Raw genomic sequence first — 25,878 nt, 5'->3', positions numbered from 1 at the left:
CTGAGTATAATTTTGGATTCTCTTATGTGCAAACCAGGGCAATGTATGACATTTTGAGATGCAAAATCTGAAATAGTTGGAAAGGAAGAATTTCAAACCTTTTATTGATGTATCATGTCCCCTCTTCCGTTTCTTCTGCAAATTCTGAATTTTCTCAGTCACATAGCAGTAGTCTTCTTTTACCGAACCTCCTGCGAGGGCTTTGTCTTCATGAGGACCAACCATCTTTATAAATCAGAGAAATTGATCCAGACAGGTTTAAGATGCATGAAGAAAAACGTCATGTAATTTAGGGGATCTGTCCTCTTTTCCATTTATACTGAAAATACGGCTCAGTTTTTCACACTCGAAACCAGTCAAGTCAGGTCTGGTTATATTCCCATAAGTAGATACGCTTTTTAGATGCAACCATAAGACAAGCTGTTCTTATTGTGGTTTAAATCAGGTGTCACTTAGGAAAGACTTGTTGACTTCAATCTCCAGAGGTCCCCAGCCAGCATGAGTTGAAGCCCAGAAAAATTGCCAAATTTAAAGATTAGGTTTATTAAATAACAAACCTAATGAGCAACTACAAAATTCTCAGACCCCTAGTGAGAGGGCTGAAGATCTCTAGAAGATCCTGAACTACAGTACAGGTAGTCCTTGACTTAAGACCAAAATGTCCATTGCTAAATAACACTGTTGTTAAATGACTTTTGCCCCCATTTTACGACCTTTCTTGCCACAATTATTAAGCGAATCAGTGGAGATGTAAAGTTAGCAACACGGTTGTTAAGTGAAATCTGGCTTCCCCATTGACTTTGCTTGTCAGAAGTTTGCAAAAGGGGATTCACAGGACTCTGGGGCAATGCAACTGTCATAAGTACATGCCAGTTGCCAAGCATGAATTGAATTTTGATGACATGACCATGGGGATGCTGTTTAGTTTAGTTTATTGTCATTGCACCTCGTACAACGAAATCAAACACCATCTTCAGTGCACATCATGACCATGAAAATAAACACAAACACACATCCTTCACCCTCCACACATTGAACTGAAAACCCGCAGCACCGCACCAACACTACACTATACAGCAGAATTCAAAAGCGCTACTGCCCTGGGATAGAAGCTGTTTTTCAGCCTATTTGTCCTTATTTTTATTATTATTTTTATTATTATTTTTTATTATTTTTATTACTCTGTACCGTCTGCCAGATGGTAATAGTTCAAAAAAGGGTTCCCAGGATGAGATGGATCTATGAGAATGTTTTGAACTTTCTTAAGGCAGCGGGAGCTATAAAGCTCTTCCAAAGAGGGGAGAGGGCAACCAATGATCCTCTGGGCAATGACAGTTAACCCTCTGGAGTGCTCTCCTAACTGCCACTGTGCAATTGGCAAACCATACAGAGGTGCAGTAAGTTAAGATACTCTCTATAGTGCAGCGGTAGAAGGTCACCAGCAATTTTTCATTCAGTTGTTGTTTTCTGAGAAGTCTCAGGTAGTATAATCTCTGCTGGGCCCTTTTGACCAGGGCTGCAATGTGAGCACCCCAGGTCAGGTCCTCTTTTATGGTAACATCCAGAAACTTAAAACTGGCCACTTGCTCCACTCAGTCTCCATTGGTATGTAAAGGCTGGATTTCTGATCTGTTCCTTCTATAGTCCACTATAAGCTCCTTGGTTTTATTGGTGTTGAGGACCAAGTTATTGTCTCCACACCACGAAAGCAACCGGTCCACCTCATCTCGGTAGGCAGACTCATCCCCCCTGGAGATGAGTCCCACCACTGTTGCATCATCTGCAAATTTAGTTATGAATGTAAAACACAATCATAAATTACTTTTTATAGTGCTATTATAAATGTCTATGGAGATTCTCAGTCATCCAGGTCATGGCTGTCCCAAAGGTGTTTTTTCCAGAGGCAACTGGACTTTGTTTTTCTTTGAAGACGTTTCGCTGCTCATCCAAGAAGCTTCTTCAGCTCATCCAAGAAGCTGAAGAAGCTTCTAGAATGAGGAACGAAAGTTCAGTTGCCTCTGGAAAAAACCCCTTTGGGAGTGCTATTGTAACTTCAAGCGGTCACTAAATGAATGACTGTAAGTTGAGGACTACCTGTCCTCTTCTCAGCCACTCCCAATGCCAATAGGAAAGGTTGTTTGGAATTGTAGGCCAGCAAAATCCCAGGAGGCCCAATTTTCCAATCTCGTTCAGTGATTTCATAACCCCATCATTAAAATATTGGATTATTTCGACCCCTTCAAAACATAGAAACGGACCTCACTCTCAGATGCGACAGTCCCCTCAGAGTCATTCCTTATTGAGTCAGAATTGCCGTTATCTAAAAGAAACGAAGACATACGGGAGATCAACCTCTATCATAAGGTCTAGAAACACATTTTTTCCCACTCTTTTTGAGTAGAGAAAAGTATGTAAGACGGGAAAGAGTTCTCCCTTCTTTTTTAAAAAATACAATTTTTATTATTTTTAATTGTTACAAACAACTCATTGTGTGAATAGTGTGGTCCCAAAGTGTTTTACATTTTAAAAACAAATATGACAATAATTTTACATTAATATTGTTGACTTTCTTATGCAATTTTATATTAATATGTTTTATCAATCTTAATTTTAATCCTTCAATATTCCCATATACTGTTTTGTGTCAATCTCTACATTCTTAACACCCCTTCTTTTGTTATAAATTCTGTATTACTCATCATATCTGCAATATTTAACAATTTGTATAATTCACATAGTCATTCATTACTCCATGTTTAATTTATATTTCAATTATTTATCCCCTTTTAATTCTTAATTTTGCCACCATTGCACTTTAAGCAAAATCCCTTCCTAATCCCATTTATACTAAAGCAAACCATATTTAAACATTTAACCTATTGTTCAATTCTAGTAACGCTATAATTACTTTTATCTATTACTATATCTCACTATCCTATTTTTTTGTTTTGTTCTAATCTATCAGGTTCCACATGTCATTTCTTTTACTACCTTATAATATTATTTTTCAGATTTATTACAGATTTATAATATATCATTGAAAATAATCTTATTTTCAAGCATTAATGTCATGTTTATTACAATTTACCATATTAGTTGTTACTTCTTAAAGGCTCAGAAAACAGAGAAGCATGAGGCTTTCTAATCACCAGGATCTGGGATAATTTATACAGTATTGCACAAGTGTTTGTGAGTCCACTGTTCAGTTGTGTCTTCTGCTTTATTTGGAGAAGGTCCTATGTTCCAGTTTTAGAACATAGAAGCAGGGGTGTGATTTAATTGGTATAATAACCGGTTTGTTGAGTGTGTGCTTTGCGAGCGCATGTGTGCTTTGCGTGTGCACCAAACATGCGCTCTGCGAGTATGCTCCGCGTTCACCAAGGTAATACTTCCCTTCAACTGCAGCCGAAGAAAACAGCTGAGGTGCGGCAAACCACTCTGCCACGCGAATTAGCTGTGCTCTAACAAAAAGGCAAAAAGCACAGGAAAGAGCAGGGGCAGGCAGGCATGTGGGCAGGCCCACATGCTCACCAAAGGGAACTGGTTCAGAGCCAGCTGATCATTGGAGCAAGGGGTTTGCCTGAACCGGTCCGAACCGGTAGAATCCCACCCCTGCATAGAATAATAGAGTGGGAAGGAACCTCAGAGGCAGGGGTGGGATTCAAAATTTTTAACAACCGGTTGTGTGGGCATGGCTTAGGTGGTGGGCATGGCTTGGTAGTCATGTGACTGGCTGGGTGTGGCCAACTCAATATCACTCACATCGAGGCACACATCTCCTCACCTGGCCTCTCATGACTGTGAGGATGCTGCAACAGTCGTAAGTGTGAAAAACGGTCATTAGTCACTTTTTTCAGTGCCATTGTAACTTTGAATGGTCACTCCACACCAGCAAAGTACCAGAAAAGGAGGGGGAAAAAACTCCAGAGAAGTTCCTGAGACAGGAAGTCTAGTCCTGCCAAAAATGTAATAAGGGTTAATGGAGAGGCAAATTTCTGTAAGCAACACCAGAATGTTTCCTTCCTGCCTTCCTTACAGGATTAGGCCAGTAATTTCTTCTAACAACCGGTTCTCCAAACTGCTTAGAATGTTAACAACCGGTTCTACAGAATAGGTGCGAACTGGTAGAATCCCACCCCTGCTTAGAGGTCTTCTAGTCCAACCCCTTGCTCGAACAGGAGACCCTATACCAGTGGTGGCAAACCTTTTTGGCTCCTGTGCCAAAAATTGTGTGCACGCTTGTGCACGAGCACTCACGTGCCAGCACCCAGAAGGCAATGCTTGCGCCCCCCACACCCCCTGTGCATGTGCGCACAATTCCCTGCCCCCTTACCTGCACTGTGCCTCTCAGCTGATTTTCAGCTGGTTTGAGGCCTTTTTCGGCCTCCCAGGCTTGAAGACAGCCTCTGCAGCCTGAAAAATAGGCCCGTTTCATCACTTCTGGTATTTCCGGAAATACAGGAAGTGATGAAATGGGCCTATTTTTCAGGCTGCAGAGGCTTTCCTCAAGCTTGGGAGGCCGAAAAAGGCCTCAAACAGGCCGAAAATCAGCTGGGAGGCGCACGCATGTGCAGTGAGGTAAGTTTGCCTGCAGCTCGTGTGCTGGCACAAATCGCTCTGCGTGCCATCTGTGGCATGCGTGCCATAGGTTTGCCATCATGACCCTATACCATTTCAGACAGATGGTTGACCAGTCTCTTTTTAAAAGCCACCAGGATGGAGTACCCACAACTTCTGAAGGTAAACTTTTCCACTGGTTGATTTTGGTACTGAGGAAGGCAATGCTCTGGAGAGCTATTTCAAATCAAAATGTTGATCCTGGACTCAAGATTTGATAAGGTGGGGATCATTCAGGACTTTATACATTTGAACAAGTGCCAAACATTTCTAGTTGTTCTTGATGAAGGACTCAAAGTTCCCCAGATTTCAGAAGAGCACAAAAGGCCAACTGTCTAATAGACTCCAAGTTTACTTAAACTCCGAAGTGTTGTTTGCTCAACAAGATTGACGCTACATGCAATCCTGGATGTAAGCTTTCCATTTTAAGAGAAATGAAATTACTGGTTGAGCAACTTTAATCATTTCCTGGGAATAGGACAAGGGGTCTTTGGAAGCTACATATGATTTGCATGATCACATATTTCATATTTAATATATTTCATATTTAATATATTTCATATTTACATATCAAGTATTTCATATTTGTCCATCATGAGAAATGTCTCTTTGCTCAAGACTTGGTAACATATCCTACCCTTCTAGAACCTCAACACGCATTGAAGTTTCTCTTCTAGAACCAGCTGTTGATCATACTGTTTCAAACTTGGATAATTGATATCTAATGTATCTGGATAGTAATCCTTGACTTATGACCACAGTGGAGACTAGCATTACTGTTGCTAAACAAGGCAGATGTTAAGTGACTTGTGCTCTCTCTCTCTCTCTCTCTCTCTGCACATATACATATATACAACACACGCACACTCACACACGAATAACAGAGTTGGAAGGGACCTTGGAGGTCTTCTAGTCAAACCCTTGCTCAAACAGGAGACCCTATACTGTTCCAGTCAAACGGCTGTCAAGTCTCTTTCAGAAAAGTGCAAAATATGGTTCTCTTACCTGGCCTCTCAGGGTCTGGATTCTCCACTTGAAAAGACATATTGACTTCTGTGTCAGCAGTGGAATTGTGTGAAGATGTCTTAGACATAGGAGGTTCTCGTGGCAAAGATACCTGCAGAGGTGACAAGAGTTTAAAAGAAAGAAAATTACAGCCTTGCAAAGTCCTGTAACATCCACAATGACTATGTTAGAAGACAGAATATGGAATAATGGGATTGGAAGGGAACTTGGAGGTCTTCTAATCCAGTGGTCGCCACTGGTGGTCTGCTAGAAACTTTTTTTTTTTAAAATAAATTTTTTATTAATTTTCCAAATTTTAAAAAACATAAAACAAAACTTCATACTTTGTTATCAACATCAAGACATCTTTTGCATTTCCTCACATTTTTCAGTATATGTATTTACTTATTCCTTTACCATTACATCTTAATCTTACTATAAATCAATATCTTTTATCCTTACATCTCAATCTTCTCCATGGTATATTTACATATTTACATATTCCCTCATTCTTTTCCTAATTGCCATTTTATTTTATTTTTTATTTCTAGTCCGCTAGAAACTTTTGGTGGGCCGCAGAGAAATGTCCCCCCACCTCCCCGCAAGCAATCCAGGCTGCATGGGAACGCAAGACTGCACCACCCACATGGCCCGTGGGAATACAACGTTGCACCGCCCACATGGCCCAGTCACCCGCTGGCCCCCACCCTTCAGCTGAGCACAAACCTTACCTTGAGTAAAGCCACACGAGATGGAACTGGAAGGTAAGACCAATGGTGGGGGAGGGAAATCTACCCCAGGGTGGCTTGCTGACGTTGGTTGGAAAGTCAGTCTTGCAGAAGCAGTGTGGGAAACTTCGGCCGGGCACCTCGAGTGAAGGCGGAATGCCAAAGCTGTGCGGAATGCAAGTAGCGCGGCGCTCCTGCACCTTCCAGCCATCTCCATCACCGCTTCAGCCCGCCTGTGCCACTGCCCCCCTCTTGCTGCAACGGCACCATTACCTCGTCCTGACCAGCAAGGGCTGCACTGCGCTTTGCACATTGCACCACCCACAAATTTGCACATTACACGTGCCACCCCCTACGGTGGAGATTTCCAACCCCGCCATGGGCCGGTCCCATATTCCAGAGCTGCAGTAGTCACAGCACTGGCCCTTGGGTCATCCCAGAGCAGCTCCTCCAGTCCATGGCAGGCCGGTGCACCCTGGTGGAGGAGCAGCTGCTGTGGGATGACCCAAGGGCCAGTCTTGTGACCACTGCAGCCCTGGAATATGGGACCGACTTTCCCACCAACGTCAGAAAACCATCGCCAGTCCAAATTCGTATTAGTGGTCCACGGGATTTAAAATTATGGGTTTGGTGGTCCTGAGGTCCAAAAGGTTGGTGACCCCTGTTCTAGTCCAATCCCCTGCTCAAGCAGAGACCCTATGCCAGGGGGTGTCCAACCTTGGCAACTTTAAGACTTGTGGACTTCAACTCCCAGAATTCCTCAGCCAGCAAAGCTGGCTGAGGAATTCTGGGAGTTGAAGTCCACAAGTCTTAAAGTTGCCAAGGTTGGACACCCCTGCCCTATGCCATTCTGGACAAATGGCTGGCCAGTCTCTTCTTGAAAACCTCCACTGTGGAACATCCACACCTTCTGGACGTAAGTCATTCCTTTGATTAATTGTTCTCATTGACAAGAAATTTCTCCTTAGTTCTAGGTTGCTTCTCTCTTTAATGATCCTGTTCAGGTGAGCGAAAGATTTCCCATCGGCCTTTGTACCTCAGGCCAACTTTTCAGCAGTGTGGGAGCATGTTCCCGCACGCACCTAACACGCACGCACCTAAGATGTGCAGCTTTCTTCACACCAGCTGAGGCCTGAGAGGATAAAGAACAGAAAAGAGGACAGGAGAAAGAAGAGAAAAGTGCAAGATTGGCCCTCCCACCCTAGGGTCTCAAGCAGGAGACCCTACGATGATGACCATGGAGATACTGTAATGGTCATATGTGTGAAAACTGTCATCAATCTATTTTTTCAGTGCCGTTGTAATTTCAAATGGTCACTAAATGAATGATGGTAAGTCAAGGACTACCAATATGTATGAAGTAGCTGAATATAACCGAGGAAATTGTTGGGGCAGAAATAGCCAAAGAAAAGATGCACAGATGAAAAATATATTTCTTACCGGAGAAACTGCTACATTTTCCCTGGTTCTGGCCGTGAATGGTTCCATTTGTTGGTTCCCGTAATGGTGTTTCTGGGTGGTCCCAAGCCAGCTGGACAAACAGGTTTTCTGAACAACAGCGTCCTCACTCTCATTTCTGCCTGGACTTCGCCTTTCATGTTTCACTGAGGACTGATGGTGCCAGTTGGTGCCACTTTCTCTTCCCCTTCCATAATCCGATAAATCCAGAGGTGCTTCCGTGGCATTGTCCTGCACAGATGTGGCTTTCTCTCCTTGGTCTGGGTTTTCTCTATTGACCTGGAACAGCTGCTCTAGTATATCGTCCGCTGAGTCTTCTGGGCAGTGTTTTTCCTTCTTCCCTTCTTTGCTGACGCTTGGGGATAGCGAAGGGATCTGACTCCAAGATTGATCCGAGCCGTCCTCGCTTCTTCCTTTCCCTTCCTGCTCCATCAACAAGCAACGGAGTTTCTCCGAGCTGTTAAGAAGCTGGAGCCTGTTTTCCAGATGGCGGTCCTTCATGTACAACACAGCGCCAGGGAGTTCCAAGATGGTAGCTCGGTCTTCCCACTCCTCGTGGGGCTTCAGTCGACTGCCAACATCCTTAGCCAGCAACAGGTGGTGAGGGAAATCGCCCTCTTTGCTGGCCGAGTTATTCCGGAGGCCAAGATGATGCAGGGCTAAACTTTGGTTGAAGAGGTAGAGCTGTTCCTTTTTGGTGTTAAACCTCAGGTTCTCACAAGGCGAGGTGGAGGCACGGCAATCCAATCTGTTGGCTCTTAAAAATCTAGAGAAATAAATGTGATTAGGAAAATATTAGAATGGGCAGAAATGAACAGATTAACACTTTGTCAACTAAAAAGATACTCCTTTGGTCTTTTTAGCTGCCAGGAAAAGGGAGTGGGGGAAAACAAGGCATTCCTTAAATGCTTAGATAATCATCCCGGCAGCCCAAAGTTGTCAGAGCATAAGAAAGTTATTGGAGAGTATGATGGATAACTCTTGAAGATGGATGTGTCCCATTGGAGAAGTCACAGCCAGCGGGTGGGGGGAAGACCAGGGTCAAGGGGGAAATGTATGATGTGATTTAGTATTTAGTATCGGCTGCACCCAGCTAAATGCCAACATGGCCACTTCTAATAAATCAATTTTCTTTTCTTTGAGATGCGGCTGGAGACTTATGATTTAAATGGGGGTGGATTTGTTGGAGTCCTGACACACTTGCAATTAAAGACAAGTGTCAGCTTTGGAAGCCATATTGAGATTTGATGCTCCCACGCTGCCACAATTCAGCCTGAGAAAGTGGGAGGGGGGAATTTATTTGAGTATATCTAGTTAGACAAAATAAAATTCTTTTGCTGGTTCAAGGTCACTTGAGTGTGGTACATAGTGAAATGGGAATCTTACTTTAGGACAGATGGTGACTGGATCATGCGATGTGATAATGGCTAAGGGGGGATGGATTTGTATTTTTGACTTTTGCAAGGAAGCCCGGAACTTTCAGTTTCGGGATGCCACAGATGTGAGATGTCAAGATATCTTGCCTACATCAATCACAATTCTCAAACAATTTGACCAAAAACTGCTGGCTGGGCCTGTGGGCCATCACAGAATAACTCACCGGAGAACATCAGGTTTGTTTTAACCTAGTTTTAATCCTATTTATTCTACATTTTTTTTACACGTGCTATATTTCAATGTCCTATTTTATACCTACTTTGTTGGCTCAATGATGAATGTTATATGTCTATAATTTGTAGGTGCTTCTGACACGCATAAAGATCAGCTTGGTAAAGATTGCCATAAGCAAAGGATCTAGGCACTCGTTCAGGTAAACCTCGAGTTACAACAGTTCATTTAGTGACTGCTCAATGTTACAGTGGCACTGAAAATAGTGACTTATGATCATTTTTTATACTTATGACCATTGCAGCATCCCCACGGTCACGTGATTTACATTTGGATGCTTGACAACTGACTCATATTTATGACGGTTGCCAGGTTCAGAAGTCATATGATCCCTTTTGCGGCCTTCTGACAAGCAAAGTCAATGGAGAAACCAGTTTCACTTTACAACCGTGTTACCAATTTAACAACTGCAGTGATTCACGTAACAAATGTGGCGAGAAAATGGGGCAAAACTCCCTTCACAAATTTCTCACCTTGACAACATAAATTTTGGGCTCAGTTGTGGTGGTAATTTGAGGACTACCTGTGCATGTGTTTGAGAGAGATGGAGAAAGGAGAAAATTCAGATTATTCTGGAGCTACTCACTGCTGAAGGGAACTCCCAGTCTTGATGGATTCTTTCAAATTTCTATTTTTTTCAAGAGTTTAGAAATGCAGCAGCCTTGGAAATACTGGACCAAGTCTGGGGAAAACCAGGCTCAATCCTCTTTTGGATTTATAGAATAGAATAGAGTAGAGTAGAGTAGAGTAGAGTAGAGTAGAGTAGAGTAGAATAAGAATTCTTTATTGGCCAAGTGTGGTTGGACACACAAGGAATTTGTCTTGGTGCAAATGCTCTCAGTGTACATAAAAGAAAATATACATTCGTCAAGAGTCATAAGATACAATACTTAATAATAGTCATAGGGTACAAATAAGGAATCAAATCATACTAGGAAACAGTCAATAAAAATCGTAAGGATACCAGCAACAAAGTTACAATCATACTGTCAGCCTCAAGATCTCTTCTACATCTTTTCTACTGCTATGCTCATTGCTCTCTTTCGGCTGTCATTAGTAAGGGGGGGGACGGGGACTGGAGGGGAAGAAAGCTGGAGGTGTTACATTCCTGTGCTGTAGATGAGAAGGAGGAGGGGGAGTATAAATTCTTGTCCTTAAGTTTCTATTTCCTTGCCTAGCTTTCTTTCCTTTTGCGCAGCTGCGAAGTTTTATCAAAATATGTCAAGGTCAATGGACAGAGGCCTCATCACCACCTGAAGATGCCCACATGATCATATTCAGAACTTTTAATTGGAAGAGTCTTTTGGACTTTGGGGGGTGGGAACAATTCCATCCCTTTGTATATGTGATCTGCGCGCCATATTCTTTAGATTCAGAATCTTCCCTGTAGCTTCCACTTTGAAATTCAGTAAAAGGAAAACCTTTGCTCTAACCATTGGAGTCTGAGTGTTTCTTTCTTGGATTTTGAATGGAGCACAGACTGACACATACAGTCACAAGTGGGAAGGGATGGGTAAAAGGAAGGATGGGAGAATTAATAGTAATAGTAATGCAGATGGAATGAGAATGAGGGTGATGAATAGAATGACTAAAAGGCATAGAGTTTTTACTCTAGAAAAATGCCCTTCTTATCCAGAAGGAAGTTGAAGACTGTACAGGTAGTCCTGGACTTACAACCATTCATTTAGTGACTGTTTGAACTTGCAACAGTACAGGAAAAAGTGACTTATAACCGTTTTTCACACTTACGACCGTTGCAGCATCTCCCTGGACACGTCATCGAAATTCGGACTCTTGGCAACTGACTCATATTTATGACGGTTGCAGTGCCCCGGGGTCACGTGATCCCCTTTTGCAACCTTCTGACAAGCAAAGCTAATGAGGGAAGCTAAATTCACTTAACAACCATGTTACTGACAACTGCAGAATGTCAACTCATAGAACATTTTGTATAAACGTTTTATAGTTGACAAAAGAAAGAAGCGGGGGATGTTTCAAAGAGCAGGTGGCAGTGTGGAATCAAAAGTACATTCCATTCATATTTTCTTCAAAGACTGATTAGATGACTGAAGCTTCTGCCGCACAAAAATCTAATTGGAGAGCATGATTGATGACTTTTGGCTATGGACATCTTTTGTTGGATGATACACCTAGAGGGATTCACTGAACAGCAGTGACAAAAAAAGGTCGTAATATGGGGCAAAACTTGCTTAACCTCTGTCTTGTTGAGCAACAAGACTCAATTGCGATCGTATAAGTCGAGGACTACCTGTAATGTAGGAATTATTGGAGGGATGACCACTTACGCTTCAAAGCTGGGACTTTGATCACAGTGAGGAGATGGTGGTGTTTTGCTTGTAAGGGGTGGGGAGCCACTTTCTGGGTAATCTCTTTCTTGTGAGGAGGTTCGGGATCCTGTTCTCTTCAGCTCAACGGTTCCCTGCAATTGGTTGACCCTCTTCTGAGAGCTCTAAAAACAGAGGAAGGAAGAGAGCAGTCAAAACATGGGTCTCACATGGGGAGCCCAGAGGAGCTTGCAGCTGTGGGGTTGGCTAGTTGCTTGAGAGCCGCCCCCCTTCCTCTTTTAACTAATTTTAACAGTGTTTAATCAGCCCTACTTCCTTCTAAAATTTTAACTTTTATCACTGTTTTTATGTTTTGGCACTTTTTTTATTGTACACTGCCCAGGGCCCCAGGGAGATGACAATTCAAAGTGTCATGTCCCTGTCGGAGTCTGAATACAAGGAGGAAGATGAACAGCTGACAGGGAGTGGGAGTGTGGCTCTGTTGGCTGTGGAGGAAACTGGGGAAGGGCAAAGTCCAGCTGGGCAGATCAGGGGAGAGGTAGAACAAGGGAGAGGGAGTTCGGAGAAGAGAACATGGGTTGCATGGCCTACAGGAGGGGAAAGGGCCCTGATTCCCTTCATTAGCCACACCTGGGAATGAGAGTTTAAAAGAAATGCATGCTGAGTGCGGCAGCTGCTGGGAGCAAACGTGAGTTTATCTTGTGTTGACTTTGCTTATCTGTGTTCCTGGCGTCTTCCCAACCATGTGGAGCTATTGCCATGCCTTCATGTCTGGAATTCTGGCTCCTGCCCTGTCGGACCAATTGCCTTATTTTGCCTTGATTGGACTTATAGTTACAGTTTTTGTTGACCATGTTTTGGATTTGATTTTTCTGCAGCCAAAGGCTGGGAGAGTCTGGGAGAGCCAGAAGGTAACCAGGACATTGGGGGCGAAGTTGGAGCTAATAAAGGGACTCCTACTGATTATCTGACGATGTTGCCTTTGTGCCATGACCCGGGTCATCACACAAAAATTATAGACAGTCAGTCAGATGATCTATCTATCTATTGCTTGATAAATATAAATTCCCTCTTTCAGACTGGGCATAGACACTGCAGCCAACTAGAATACTGTGTTCTGTGGTACCAGCCCATGGTGATAAGTTCTAGAATGGCAAAGGTTAATTTTTCAGCCCCTTCCCCCCAGGTCTTCAAGAAAAAGAGACTGAGAATGTAAAATGGATCAGCTGGTTGGCCTTTTGGGGCGAGTGTAACCCTTGGATATGCCTAGGTTCACTTTGGGTTAAAAATAACCCTCTGGAATTACAGTGGTTGACTAGGCCAGTTAATTAACCCAGTTTTGCTGTTCCTACAATACGGTTATCTCCCAAGTGTTCCAATTAAGTAGGTTAGAACAGAGCCATTAAATTGGAAAGATCCCAGGTGACCAGCTCATCATAAATATAGATTATAAATAGATCACTTTGAAGGCTGCAGTTGAAAGAATAATCCCTAGCACTCGCACAATGTTGGAAAGGAGACCACATGCCAACAGAGAGTTTAATAATCCAAAAAATCTACAACTGCGCTGAAATGGACAAACTACTCTAAAATTAAAAGAAAAGGAAGACTCAAAGTACTATACAGTCTGGGAAAACTGGTACAAATGGATACATTTTAGAAATAAGCAAGTAAATAAATAAGGAAAGAATAGTTTAAAGAGGTTAATGTATGAGAAATCACCAGGAATGTGAAATATGTATTGGAACAACATTTGGTATATAAGCAGCATCAAAATGATTTGTAATATTTACAGTGTTTTTTGTTTTAATGAGTTGTATTGTATTTTGTATTTATTCTTTTTTTAAATATTTAATAAAGGTTTTTCTTAAAAGAAAGAAAGAAAGAAAGAATAATCCCGGGACATGTCAAGCCAAATTCTCCAACTTGTATAAAATATGGACATTAAACACAATTGCTTGTTAAACATTGGGTTAATAATTTGGGCAGATAGTCAACATTTTTACAGAGAAGCTGTGACATGATTTCTTCTCTCACTTGATCCAGCCTTCAGGTTGTCCATCCTTGATGATTTTAAGACTCAAGGACTTTAACTCCAAAATTCTGGGAGTTGAAGTCCACAAGTCTTCAAGTTGCCAAAGTTGGACATCTCTGATTATATAGCAATAGCACTTAGACTTATATACTGCTTTACAGTGCTTTACTCTAAGCGGTGTACAGAGTCAGCATATTGCCCACAACAATCTAGGTCCTCACTTTACCCATCTCAGAAGGATAGAAGGCTGAGTCAACCTTGAGCCAGTCAGGATAGAACTGCCAATCGGCAGTCAGCAGAATTAGCCTGCAATGCTGCATTCTAACCACTGAGACATCACAGTTCATAACTGAACTGCCGAATTGCTGGCAGATGGCAGCCTGCAAATTAGTTTTCAATATGCATTGTAACCACTGCACCACCATGCATATAATATAAGAAATGGCATTTTCCAGCATCAGAAAGACTGGTTTCTGATACTATATAACTTAACCCTAACTTTGCTAGTTTCAAGCCAACTGTGAAGTGTCCAGAAGTAATAGCAATAAGCACTTAGACTTATATACCACTTTACAGTGCTTTACAGCTCTTCTAAACGAGTCAGCCTATGGCCCCCAACAATCAGGGTTCTCATTTTACCGACCTGGGAAAGATGGAAGGCTGAGTCAACCATGAACCGGTCAGGATCGAACTGCCAAACTGCTGGCAGACGGCAGTCAGCAGAATTAGCCTGCAGTACTGCATTCTGACCACTGCGCCATCACAGCTCTTAAACTGTTTCCTACTAATAATTTCTATGCTCACCTTCAGGAAAGCTTTTAGCCCAAGATCAAGAATCAAATTCAGGGAGAGAAGACAAAAAAGACTAAAGTTAGATAGGAAATAAGTTACCATATCCAGAGCATGGTCTCCCTGGAGAAGGATGTTAGGGGAGATCCTGCTTTCTGGAGAAAGTCTGTGTTCAGGAGACTCATCTGTAGGAAGAAAATAACATTTATTTCAGATGATATAGTGCTACAAGTAGAGATGTTTCTCTTTTTAAACTGCTCACCATCCTTCCAGTGGTGGGATTCAAATTTTTTTACTACCAGTTCTATGGGCATGGCTTGGTGGGTGTGGCAGGGGAAGATTGCTGCAAAATCCCCATTCCCTCCCCATCCCACTAACCTGCTTTCCAGCTCCGTTCTCCTGTGCAGGGCAACAAAAGAAGACCCAGCCAATCAGCCGGGACTCGGGAGGTGGAGAATAGATGGGGGCAGGGCCAGTCAGAGGGGGTATTCTACTCAAAATTTCTGCTATGGTTCTCCGAACTACTCAAAATTTCTACTACCGGTTCTCCAAAACCTGTCAGAACCTGCTGAATACCACCTCTGCATCCTTCCCAAACTGGATCTCTCTGGATCCACTGAGAATCCAGTTCCTAAAGTTGCTAACAACATAGCTACTCCTAAAATATGCTGGAAATTCTGGGAGTTTTAGTCCCAATCCATTGAGAAGGCACTAGGTACAATGGATCTTTTTGGCTCAGGATAGGTAGTCCTCGACTTACGACCACAATTGGGATTTTGAATTTCCAGGAGAGTTGTTGAGTGAGACATGGCTGATTTTTATCGGTTTTTTTTTTTTTTTTGGCATGGTTGTTAAATGAATCATGTTGTTGTTAAGCAAGTCTGGCTTCTCCCCTTGACTTTGTCTGTCGGAAGCCAGGTCACACGTGGCGATTGCGTGACCCTGGGACACTGCAACCATTGTAAATACATGCCAGTTGCCAAACGCCCAAATTTGGCATGTTGTAAGCTACCTAGAGTCACGTGACTGCCAGGCGGGTGGCATATACATTTAATTAGTAAAACAATAAAATAAAGATAAATGATACTTTTGAACAAAATAAATACATTTTCATCACAAGGCCGTGGGAATGCTACAATGGTTGTAAGCATGAAAGTCATTTTTTCCAGTGCCCTTTGTAACTTCAAACGGTCACTAAATGAATGGTTGTAAGTAGAGGACTACGTCTATCTCTCACTCCGGTTGAGAGCAACAGGGTATGGTTTTAGACAAGATTTTCCCCAGAATTTTAGGATGAAGTGGCTTAAATCTGGGCTCTCTGGCGTGCAAAGCAGGGAGCTAGATATCTTAAGGTAGCATCTTTCTGCTGCTGGAGGTTCTGCTAGGCTCCCGATCTAGAACTGACTGAAGAGTAAACTGGGCCCACTTGCAGAAGAAACGTGCCTCCTTCCAGCGGCTCGGGACACTCGTCTTCAGTTTCTGGGCTCGTGTTTTTCCCAACGCTCGGTTTCCTGCTTCGGCTGGAGAGGATAGACAAAGACACGCCTGGGACGAAGTTTTCTTCCCTGGGCTGCCCTTTGAAAGTTTTTGGCCTGTCCCTGTTGCCGCAGAAAGAAAACATACGAAAACAAAGATGAAACACGAGAGGGTGTAAAGGCATCGGTCTGTAGGTCTCGCATGGGCTTTTATAATAGTCCTGGGAAGAAAAATAATAATAATCAGAAGCCAGGCATCTTTGGCACTGACTTGGGAACAACGAGAGCGTCAGTTTATTTTCCAAAGCACCCGAAGGCAGGACAAGAAACAATGGATGGGAACTAATTAAGGAGAGAAGCAACCTGGAGCTAGTAAGATACTTCCTAACACTGAGGACAATTAACCAGTGGAACACCTTGCCTTCAGAAGTCGCGGGTGCTTCATTACTGGAGGGCTTTAAGAAGAGACTGGACAGAGGTGTCTCTGGAATGGTATAGGCCTATAGGATCTCCTGCTTGAGCAGGGGGCTGGACTAGAAGACCTCCAAGGTCCTTTCCAGCTCTATTCTGATTGATTGACTGCATGCAGTAAAATATGCAGTAAAATAGGACTTTGCTTTTATCCTTGCTTATTCATGCCATATTTATTTCTCTTGCGGGCAGTGAATTCACAGGCAGCCTAGGGTCTACTCAAGGGCCCTGCTTGAGCGATCCAATTTATGCTGTTCTTCATTCATTCCAAAGGGTTCAAGGGCACCTTCCAATGAAGGAGGATCTTACTTTGGTTTTATTCTCGAAAAGCCTTTGAAAAGTCAGCTGTTTTCTCGCTAGCCTCACCAAGAGCAGAGGGGCCTGGGATCAAGTTGAGTACAAAACAACCTTGGTAATCAGGAACATTATTGTCACTTCCAGGTTTGCATTTCGGATTTTCTGGTGCTACATTTTCAATAAGAGCAATAGTGCCATCTGCTGACAGTTGAAGTCACTTTCTAGAACCTAGAACATAGATAATCCTCGGGTGAGCCCAACACATCTGTTGTTTAAGGGAGGGAGACATTTGTTAAGGGAGCTTTGCTCCATTTTACGACATTTCTTGCCCCAGTTGTTAAGCGAATCACTGCAGTTGATAAGTTAGTAATCCGGTTGTTGAGTGAATCTGCCTTCCTCATTGACTTTGCTTGTCAGAAGGTCGCAAAAGGGGATCCCATGACATCCCAGGGACACTGCAACCATCATAAATATAAATATGATTTATCTTTAAATATGAATAAATATGAGCCAGTGGCCAAACGTCTGAATTTTGATCTCATGGTCAAAAGGATGAGGCTGAAAAGGTCATAATCATGAAAAAGAGTGATAAGTCACTACTTTCAGTGCTGTGGTAACTTTGAACGGTCACTAAAGGAACTTTTGTAAGTCGAGGACTATCTGTCATAGGGTTGGAGGGAACCTTGAAGGTCTTCTAGTTCACCCTCCTGCTCAAGAAGGAGACCTTATACCACTGGTGGCGAACCTTTTGGGCTCCCATGCCAAAAAACTGCGCTTGCAAGTGCTCGCATGCCAGGACCCAGAAGGCAATGCCCCCTGCCCCCTTCTGCACAGGCACGCGCAACACCCCCTCACGCCCCCTTACCTGCACTGCAGGTAATACTGGAAATACCGGAAATACCGGAAGTGACAAAACAGGCCCGTTTTTCGGCCTCCAAAGGCTCCAGAGGCTTCCCTCGAGCCCCCGGGAGGGTGAAAATGGCCTCCCACAGGCTCCAGAGGCCTTCCGGAGGCTGAAAATGGGCACTTCTGGTATTTCTAGAAGGCCCGTTTTTCGGCCTCCTGAAGCTGCAGAGGCTTCCCTCAAGTCCCCAAGAGGGTGAAAACGGCCTCCCACAGGCTCCAGAGGCCCTCCAGAGGCTGAAAATGGGCACTTCTGGTATTTCTAGAAGGCCCATTTTTCGGCCTCCTGAGGCTGCAGAGGCTTCCCTCAAGTCCCCAAGAGGGTGAAAACAGCCTCCCCCGGGCTCCAGAGACCCTCTGGAGGCTGAAAACGGGCACTTCCAGTATTTCTGGAAGGCCCATTTTTCGGCCTCCCGAGGCTGCAGAGGCTTCCCTCGATTCTCAGGGAGGCCGAAAAAAGGCCTCAAATGGGCCAAAAATGAACTGCGAGGCACGTGCATGCGCAGTGCAGGTAACTTTGGCTGAGGCCCACACAAATGGCTCCGCATGCCACCTGTGGCATGCATGCCATAAGTTTGCCTTATACCATTGTGGACAAATGGGTGTCCAGTCTCTTCTTGAAAACCTTCAATGATGGAGTAGCCACAACTTTTGTTGTTTCACTAATTAATTGTTCTCACTTTCAGGAAATTTCTTCTAGGTTGGACTTCTCTTTTTTAATAATCTTCTACCCGTTGCTTCATGTCCTGCTCTGAGGTGCTTTGGAGAGCAGGACAACCCTCTCTTCTCTGCGACAGCCCCTCAATACTGGAAGGCTGCTATCCTGTCACCCTTCGTCCTTCTCTTAGTTAGAGTAGAAGACATACCGAGTTCCTGCAACCTTTCATTGTACAGTTTAGCCTCTTGTCTTTTCTGCTCTTCTCTTCTCTTCTCTGCAGTCTTCCTAAGATCACAGCGTCTTTTTTTGTATTGTGGTGACCAGGCTAAACCAGATGATGAACAAATGAGTTTCCCAGCCATAAATTATCACCAATGTCTTGGAATGACAACCGCATTAAATAAATGAATGCTGAAGTCAGCTTTGGAAAAGACCCAGGAAATCTTGGAGAGTTTTATATATCACGGTTTCATTGCTAACTGCTCTGTCTTTTCCAGAACTAAAAAAAACTTTACCCATAACTGAAAAATTTCAGCAACTTTCAAGGACAAGGACCAAAATGGCAATTCTAGGATAGAGAAGAGTTGAAAGGTCCTTGATGCTCTCTAAGCTTGCTCGATTTCCTGCAGGTGTTTCATTACCCAAACTGTGTATAGCACGGCTGTGGCACTGAAGATGTTACCTAGTTGGGTATTGAAACATCTTCAAGAAAACAAGCAAGTTCAGAGAGCACCAAGGACCTCTGTCTGTCTGTCTGTCTGTCTGTCTGTCTGACTATTTGTCTGTCTGTCTATCTGTCTATCTATCATCTATCTGTCTATCTGTCTATCTGTCTATCTATCTATCTATCTATCTATCTGTCTATCTGTCTATCTGTCTATCTGTCTATCTGTCTATCTATCTGTCTGTCTGTCTATCTGTCTATCTATCTATCTATCTATCTATCTATCTATCTATCTATCTATCTATTTCTATCATCTATCTCTATCTATCTATCTATCTATCTATCTATCTATCTATCTATTTCTATCATCTCTATCTATCTATCTATCTATCTATCATCTATCTATCTATCTATCTATCTATCTATCATCTATCTTTCTATCTATCTTTCTATCTATCTATCTATCTATCATCATCATCTATCTATCTATCTATCTATCTATCTATCTATCTATCTATCATCTATCTATCTATCTATCATCTTTCTATCTATCTATCATCTATCTATCTATCTATCTATCTATCTATCTATCTATCTATTTCTATCATCTATCTATCTATCTATCTATCTATCTATCTATCTATCTATCTATCTATCTATCTATTTCTTCATCTATCCATCTATCTATCTATCATCTATCTATCTATCTATCTATCTATCTATCTATCTATCATCTATCTATCTATCTATCATCTATCTATCTATCTATCTATCTATATCTATCTATCTATCTATCTATCTATTTCTATCATCTATCTCTATCTATCTATCATCTATCTATCTATATCTATCTATCTATCTATCATCTATCTATCTATCTATCATCTCATCAAGTATATCTATCTATCTATCTATCTATCTATCTATCTATCTATCTATCTATCATGTATCTCTCTATCTATCTATCTATCTATCTATCTATCTATCTATCATCTATCTATCTATCTATCTATCTATCTATCTATCTATCTATCTATCTATCTATCTATCTATCTATCTATCTATCTATCTATCTATCTATCTATCTATCTATCTATCTATCATCTATCTATCTATCTATCTATCTATCTATCTATCTATCTATCTATCTATCTATCTATCTATCTATCTATCTATCTATCTATCTATCATCTATCTATCTATCTATCATCTATCTATCTATCTATCTATCTATCTATCTATCTATCATCTATCTCTATCTATCTATCATCTATCTATCTATCTATCTATCTATCTATCTATCTATCTATCTATCTATCTATCTATCTATTTCTATCATCTATCTCTATCTATCTATCATCTATCTATCTATCTATCTATCTATCTATCTATCTATCTATCTATCTATGCTCTTTCTATCATCTATCTCTATCTATCTATCATCTATCTATCATCTATCTATCTATCTATCTATCTATCTATCTATCTATCTATCTATCTATTTCTATCATCTATCTCTATCTATCTATCATCTATCTATCTATCTATCTATCTATCTATCTATCTATCTATTTCTATCATCTATCTCTATCTATCTATCATCTATCTATCTATCTATCTATCTATCTATCTATCTATCTATCTACCATCTAGCACTGATGAGGTTACGCCGTTTGGGTAATGAAACATCTGCAAGAAAACAAGCAAGCTCAGAGAGCAACTCTATGAGCTACTAATATTCTCCTTCATTAATAGAGATAAGCTGTCAAACACCTGAATTTTGCTCGTGTGATTGTGGGAATGCTGTGATGGGTGGAGGTGTGAGAACCCTCATTTTGTTTTCAAGTCATTTGACTTGATATTTTCAAGTCAAGTCACTTTTTCAGGGCTGTCGTAACTTCGAACAGTTGTTAATCAAACGGTTGTAAGTTGAAAACTACCTGTCCTTAACACATTTTTCAAGATAGCTAAAGAAAAGTCAAACACTAGTGCTAAATGCTCGCTTGAACACCCATGTTAGACAATCTCTCAGTAGAGAATTGCATACAGGTAGTTGCTGACTTACATCCACAATTGAGCCCAAAATTCCAGTTGCTAAGCAAGATAGTTATGAAGTGAATTTTGTCCCATTTCATCACTTTTCTTGACCAGTTGTTAAGTGAATCACGGCACTTGTTAAGTTAGCAACTTGGTTGTTAAGTGAATCTGGCTTCCCCATTGACTGTGCTGGTCAAACTATGGGACACTGCAATTGTAATAAATGCATGCCAGTTGCCAAGCATCTGAATTTTGATCATGTGACCATGGAGATGCTGCAATAGTCATCAGTGTAAAAAAATGGTCAAAGTCCCTTTTTTCAGTGCCATTGTACCTTCGAGTGGTCACTAACCAAATGGTTATAATTTGAGGAGTATGTATACCAAGATGTAGAAGCCTTTTTCATCTGCTAAATGTCTTTGTGTCAAAACGTTGATTTCTCTGTTTTGGAAACTTTATGCAAGTTCTCACTTGCAAGCCAAAAAAAAAATATGGGTCCAACCACAGGTTTTGCTACTTTTGTTAGGACTCAAACTCTTTCGAAATTTAACTGGGACATTTTCTTCTCCAGTAATGGAACACAAAGCCTACCAGAATCTCTTGAGATCCTTCAAATCCATCTCACTTTGAACTCCCTGTGTTCAGAGCTGAAAGTGCACACCAATTTGTACTACTCAGGTGACTCTGATGACACAGATAAACCTCTAGGTGGCCTCAATGACTCTTTAAAAGAAAGCAAATGACCAACTGTCTGCAAGGAGTATAATAAATCCTTCCATTCCCCCCAATCCAGTCAGAGCTGAAGAAGCTTCTTGGATAAGAAGCGAAACACCTTCAAACAAAAACCAGAAAGTCCAGTTGCCTCTTGAAAAAAGCACCTGTGGGACGACCATGACCTGGATGACTGAGAATCTCCATAGTTAATTGGCCAAGTGGACCTAGAGGTTTCTCAGACCTTTCCCAAGACCTTTTCAGGAGGAAGACATTCTGGGACAGCCCACTTTTGCTATGAAGAAGGCAGCCATATTGGTTTCACTTTGAAGTATTCCAAACATCAAGAGATAAAGTTAGGAACACTTACTCTGGGCCACATAACCTCTTCAAATCTTCCTTCAGGCTCTTGTTTTCCTCTCTCAGCTTATTCAGTTCATTAGCTGGAATGGAAAGAAAGAGAAAAATGTTGGATTAGATCAACTTTCCCCAGCCCTCCAGGTGTTCTGGGACTTTTGGCTAAGATGAGAACATGTATGTCCCAGGCCTAGGGCTATCAGGTATCTGAACAGGAAAAGGAGGACATGGATAATTGGAAAGGAGGATCCACCAATTACTTAACATTCTTTGCATCTCTCACAAAACTTACAATGAAAAACTACCAAGCCCCTTCCCTCAAGTCTACATATATAGCAACAGCACGTAGACTTATCTATTATCTATCTATCTATCTCTATCTATCTATCTATCTATCTATCTATCTATCTATCTATCTATCTATATATATATATATATATATATATATATATATATATATCTTTCTTCACAGTGCTTTACAGCCCTCTATAAGTGGCTTACAGAATCAGCATATTGTCCCCAACAATCCAGCTCCTCATTTTACCAACCTTGGAAGGAGGGAAGCCCGAGTCAACCTTGAGCCGGTCAAGATCGAACTGCCAAATTGCTGGCAGATGGCAATCAGCAAAAGTAGCCTGCAATACTACATTCTAACCACTACGCCACCACAACTTATAATATAAGAAATGGCATTTTCCAGCATCAGAAAAACTGGTTTCTGATACTAAATATATTGTATGAAGTTTGCAACTTCAAAATCTTTCAACTGGTGGATCTCCCATATTTTGACTATTCCAGGTATCTCTTTATTTGCTGAACTTACTTAGGATGAAGATGTGTTGAAGACTTTGAAAATGGGCCTTCATAAACTCATGTTGCTTCTTCTTTGCAAGTTCTTGGGTCACTTGGCATCTGTCACAGAGTCCAGCTCGCAACCTTCAGGTAATTAAAATGGCAGGGTGGTGTTTTTAGAGTAGCAAACCCAACTGGGAACAGACATATTGCACCAACCCCACTGTTAGAACTTCAAGGTAGACCAGACTTGAAAACCAAAGTCATAAATGCTAATATTACTTTTATGAAAAGGTTAGAATAACAGATATCTTGCAAGTCTGAATATCCTTCCTTCCTTCCTTCCTTCCTTCCTTCCTTCCTTCCTTCCTTCCTTCCTTCCTTCCTTCCTTCCTTCCTTCCTTCCTTCCTTCCTTCCTTCCTTCTTTCCTCTTTATGAAAACCATGGAGATGCTTTTTCAAATTCCATTTGTGCCTCAGACCCAAATTTCTGACCATCTTGGCAGTGGATTTTCTTTTTTTTCCTCAAGCATATTTCATCAGCCCACTTTTGGACTCAGATTTTTCAGAATCATTATTTATTTGCCCAAAAGCTAGAAAATTGGTTGGCAGGTGGGGGGGGGCGGGGCTGGGAGCTAAGCTTTATGATGAATTAAGTATATCTATTCTAATGAAGAGAAGGACTACAGATGACATGACAGCAGTCTTCCAATATTTGAGGGACTGTCACAGACTGCTATTCTCCAAAGCACCTGAGGATAAGAAATAAAAGATAGAAGTTTCTCAAAGAGAGATCCAACGTAGAATTAAAGAGAAATTTCCTGTCACAATTAATCAGTGGAATGGCTTGCTTCCAGAAGTTGTGGGCAGTTTTAAAGAAGAGATTGGTCAACATTTGTCCAGAAGGTATGGGCTCTTCTGCTCGAGAAGGGGGTTGGACTAGAAGACCTTCAAGGTCCCTTCCAACTCTGTTAATCTAGATTCCGCTTTTCTAACCCTGATATATATTTTCTCACCAGGATGGAATGCTTGAAAAATCAAGTTCGGCCAGAATAGAAATCATATCAAACGGGCACGGTTCTCAAAAACTACCTCATATTGCCAATTTCCAGTGGATATGTGTGCATTATGTTCATTGTATTGATAATGATGTTCGGTATATTGATTATAATTATGATGCTCATATATTAATTATTGTAGATATGTGATACCAATAACTGGGTTTATACAACTTGCTCAACCTGGATTACTGGATTAACCTTGTCCAATTTTTATGAAAGAAATGTTCAGTTGTGTGGTTGTGGCCACGATGACACTTTTAACCTTCCCCTATTGTGCAGATGCCCCTTGAAACAAGGATGAGGCTGTTTACCTGTTTTCCAGGACTTTCACATTTTCTTTAAGTCCCTTTTGTTGTTCACGCAGTTGGTGGTTTTTGGTAAAGAGCTCTTCAATTCTCTGGTTGTCCCTAAAAAGGGAGAAGGAGGAGGAGGAGGAAAAAATATATTATTCCCAGGTATCAAAACGCATCTCTGCCATTTCTCCTTGACTTTCTCTTTCAAACTGCATGTTTGAAACTAAAGTTTAGTTTGACACTTTCAAACTAAAGTATAGGAAGTTTGTAACTTAACAACAGTTCATTCCGTGGAAAAAAATGACTTATTTTTCACACATGACCATTGTGGCATCCATTGGTCACATGATCAAAATTCAGATGCTTGGCAACTGACTCATATTTTTGATGTTTGCAGTATCCCGGGGCCATGTGATCACCTTTTGTAACCTTCTAACAAGCAAAGTCAATGGGGAAACCAGATTCACTTAACAACAGTGTTACTAACTTAACAGCTGCAGTGATTCACTTAACAACTGTGGCAAGAATGGATGGAAAGTATATCAAGGAGAGAAGCAATCTAGAACTAAGAAGAAATTTCCTAACAATTAGAACAATTAATCAGTTGAATGACTTGCCTCCACAAGTTGTAAATGCTCCAACACTTGATGTTTTCAAGAAGAGATTGGACATTTGTCTGAAATGGTATAGGGTTTCCTGCCTGAGGAGGGGGTTGGACTAGAAGACCTCCAAGGTCCCATCCAAGTACTCTTCAACATCTTCATCAATGATTTGGATGTGGGGATAGATGAGGAACTCATTAAAATTGTAGACGACACCAAGCTGTCAGAAATAGCCAACACTCCAGATAGGCTAAAGATTCATAAGGATTTTGATAAACTTGAACATTGGGTGCTATCTAACAAAATGAAATTTAATGGTGAAAAATAAGGTTCTACATTTGGGCAAGAAAAACTAAATGCACATGTTCAGTATAAGTAGTACCTGGCTCAATAGTAGTAACTGTGAGTCCTAGTGGACAATCACTTAAATATGAACCTGCAGTGTGCTACAGCTGCCAAAAAGCCAACACAGTTCTAGGCTGCATTAACAGAGGCATAGAATCAAGATCACGTGAAGTGTTAATACCGCTTTATAATGTCTTGGTAAGACCACACTTGGAATACTGCATCCAGTTTTGGTTGCCACGATGTAATAAAGATGTTGATACTCTAGGAAGAGTGCAGAGAAGAGCAACAAAGATGATTAGGGGACTGGAGGATAAAACATATGAAGAACGGTTGCTGGAACTGGATATGTCTAGTTTAATGAAAAGACGGACTATGGGTGACATGATACCGGTGTTTCAATATCTCAGGGGTTGCCACTAAGAAGAAGGAGTCAAGCTATTCCACAAAGCACCTGAAGGCAGGAAAAGAAGCAATGGATGGAAACTAAACACGGAGAGAAGCAACCTAGAACTAAGGAGAAATTTCCTGACAGTTAGAACAATTAATCAGTCAAACAACCCAAAAGTCATAAATTCTCCAATACTGGAAGTTTTAAAGAAGAGA

The 25,878-nt window shown here is 41.5% G+C and overlaps 1 protein-coding gene across 2 annotated transcripts in view; it reads right to left on the bottom strand.

Moving 5' to 3' along the window:
- Positions 1 to 25,878, bottom strand: part of RBBP8NL (RBBP8 N-terminal like) — a 47,092-nt gene that overhangs the window by 3,631 nt on the left and 17,583 nt on the right. For both annotated transcript variants that reach the window (XM_087959196.1, XM_087959197.1), the window contains exons 4-13: positions 24,344 to 24,439; positions 23,003 to 23,115; positions 22,193 to 22,265; positions 16,050 to 16,204; positions 14,709 to 14,791; positions 11,783 to 11,946; positions 7,791 to 8,574; positions 5,623 to 5,734; positions 2,259 to 2,320; positions 99 to 225 (exon numbers count right to left, since the gene is read on the bottom strand). In XM_087959196.1, the coding sequence (XP_087815322.1) occupies positions 99 to 225; positions 2,259 to 2,320; positions 5,623 to 5,734; positions 7,791 to 8,574; positions 11,783 to 11,946; positions 14,709 to 14,791; positions 16,050 to 16,204; positions 22,193 to 22,265; positions 23,003 to 23,115; positions 24,344 to 24,439 (1,769 nt within the window). The remainder of the gene's footprint in view (positions 1 to 98; positions 226 to 2,258; positions 2,321 to 5,622; positions 5,735 to 7,790; positions 8,575 to 11,782; positions 11,947 to 14,708; positions 14,792 to 16,049; positions 16,205 to 22,192; positions 22,266 to 23,002; positions 23,116 to 24,343; positions 24,440 to 25,878) is intronic.

Source organism: Notechis scutatus, chromosome 3 (assembly GCF_049901735.1).
Source record: "Notechis scutatus isolate UNSWTSFEM ecotype Mainland chromosome 3, rNotScu1.2, whole genome shotgun sequence".
Lineage (NCBI taxonomy): Eukaryota > Metazoa > Chordata > Lepidosauria > Squamata > Elapidae > Notechis > Notechis scutatus.
This window is presented reverse-complemented; position numbering and strand designations above follow the sequence as displayed.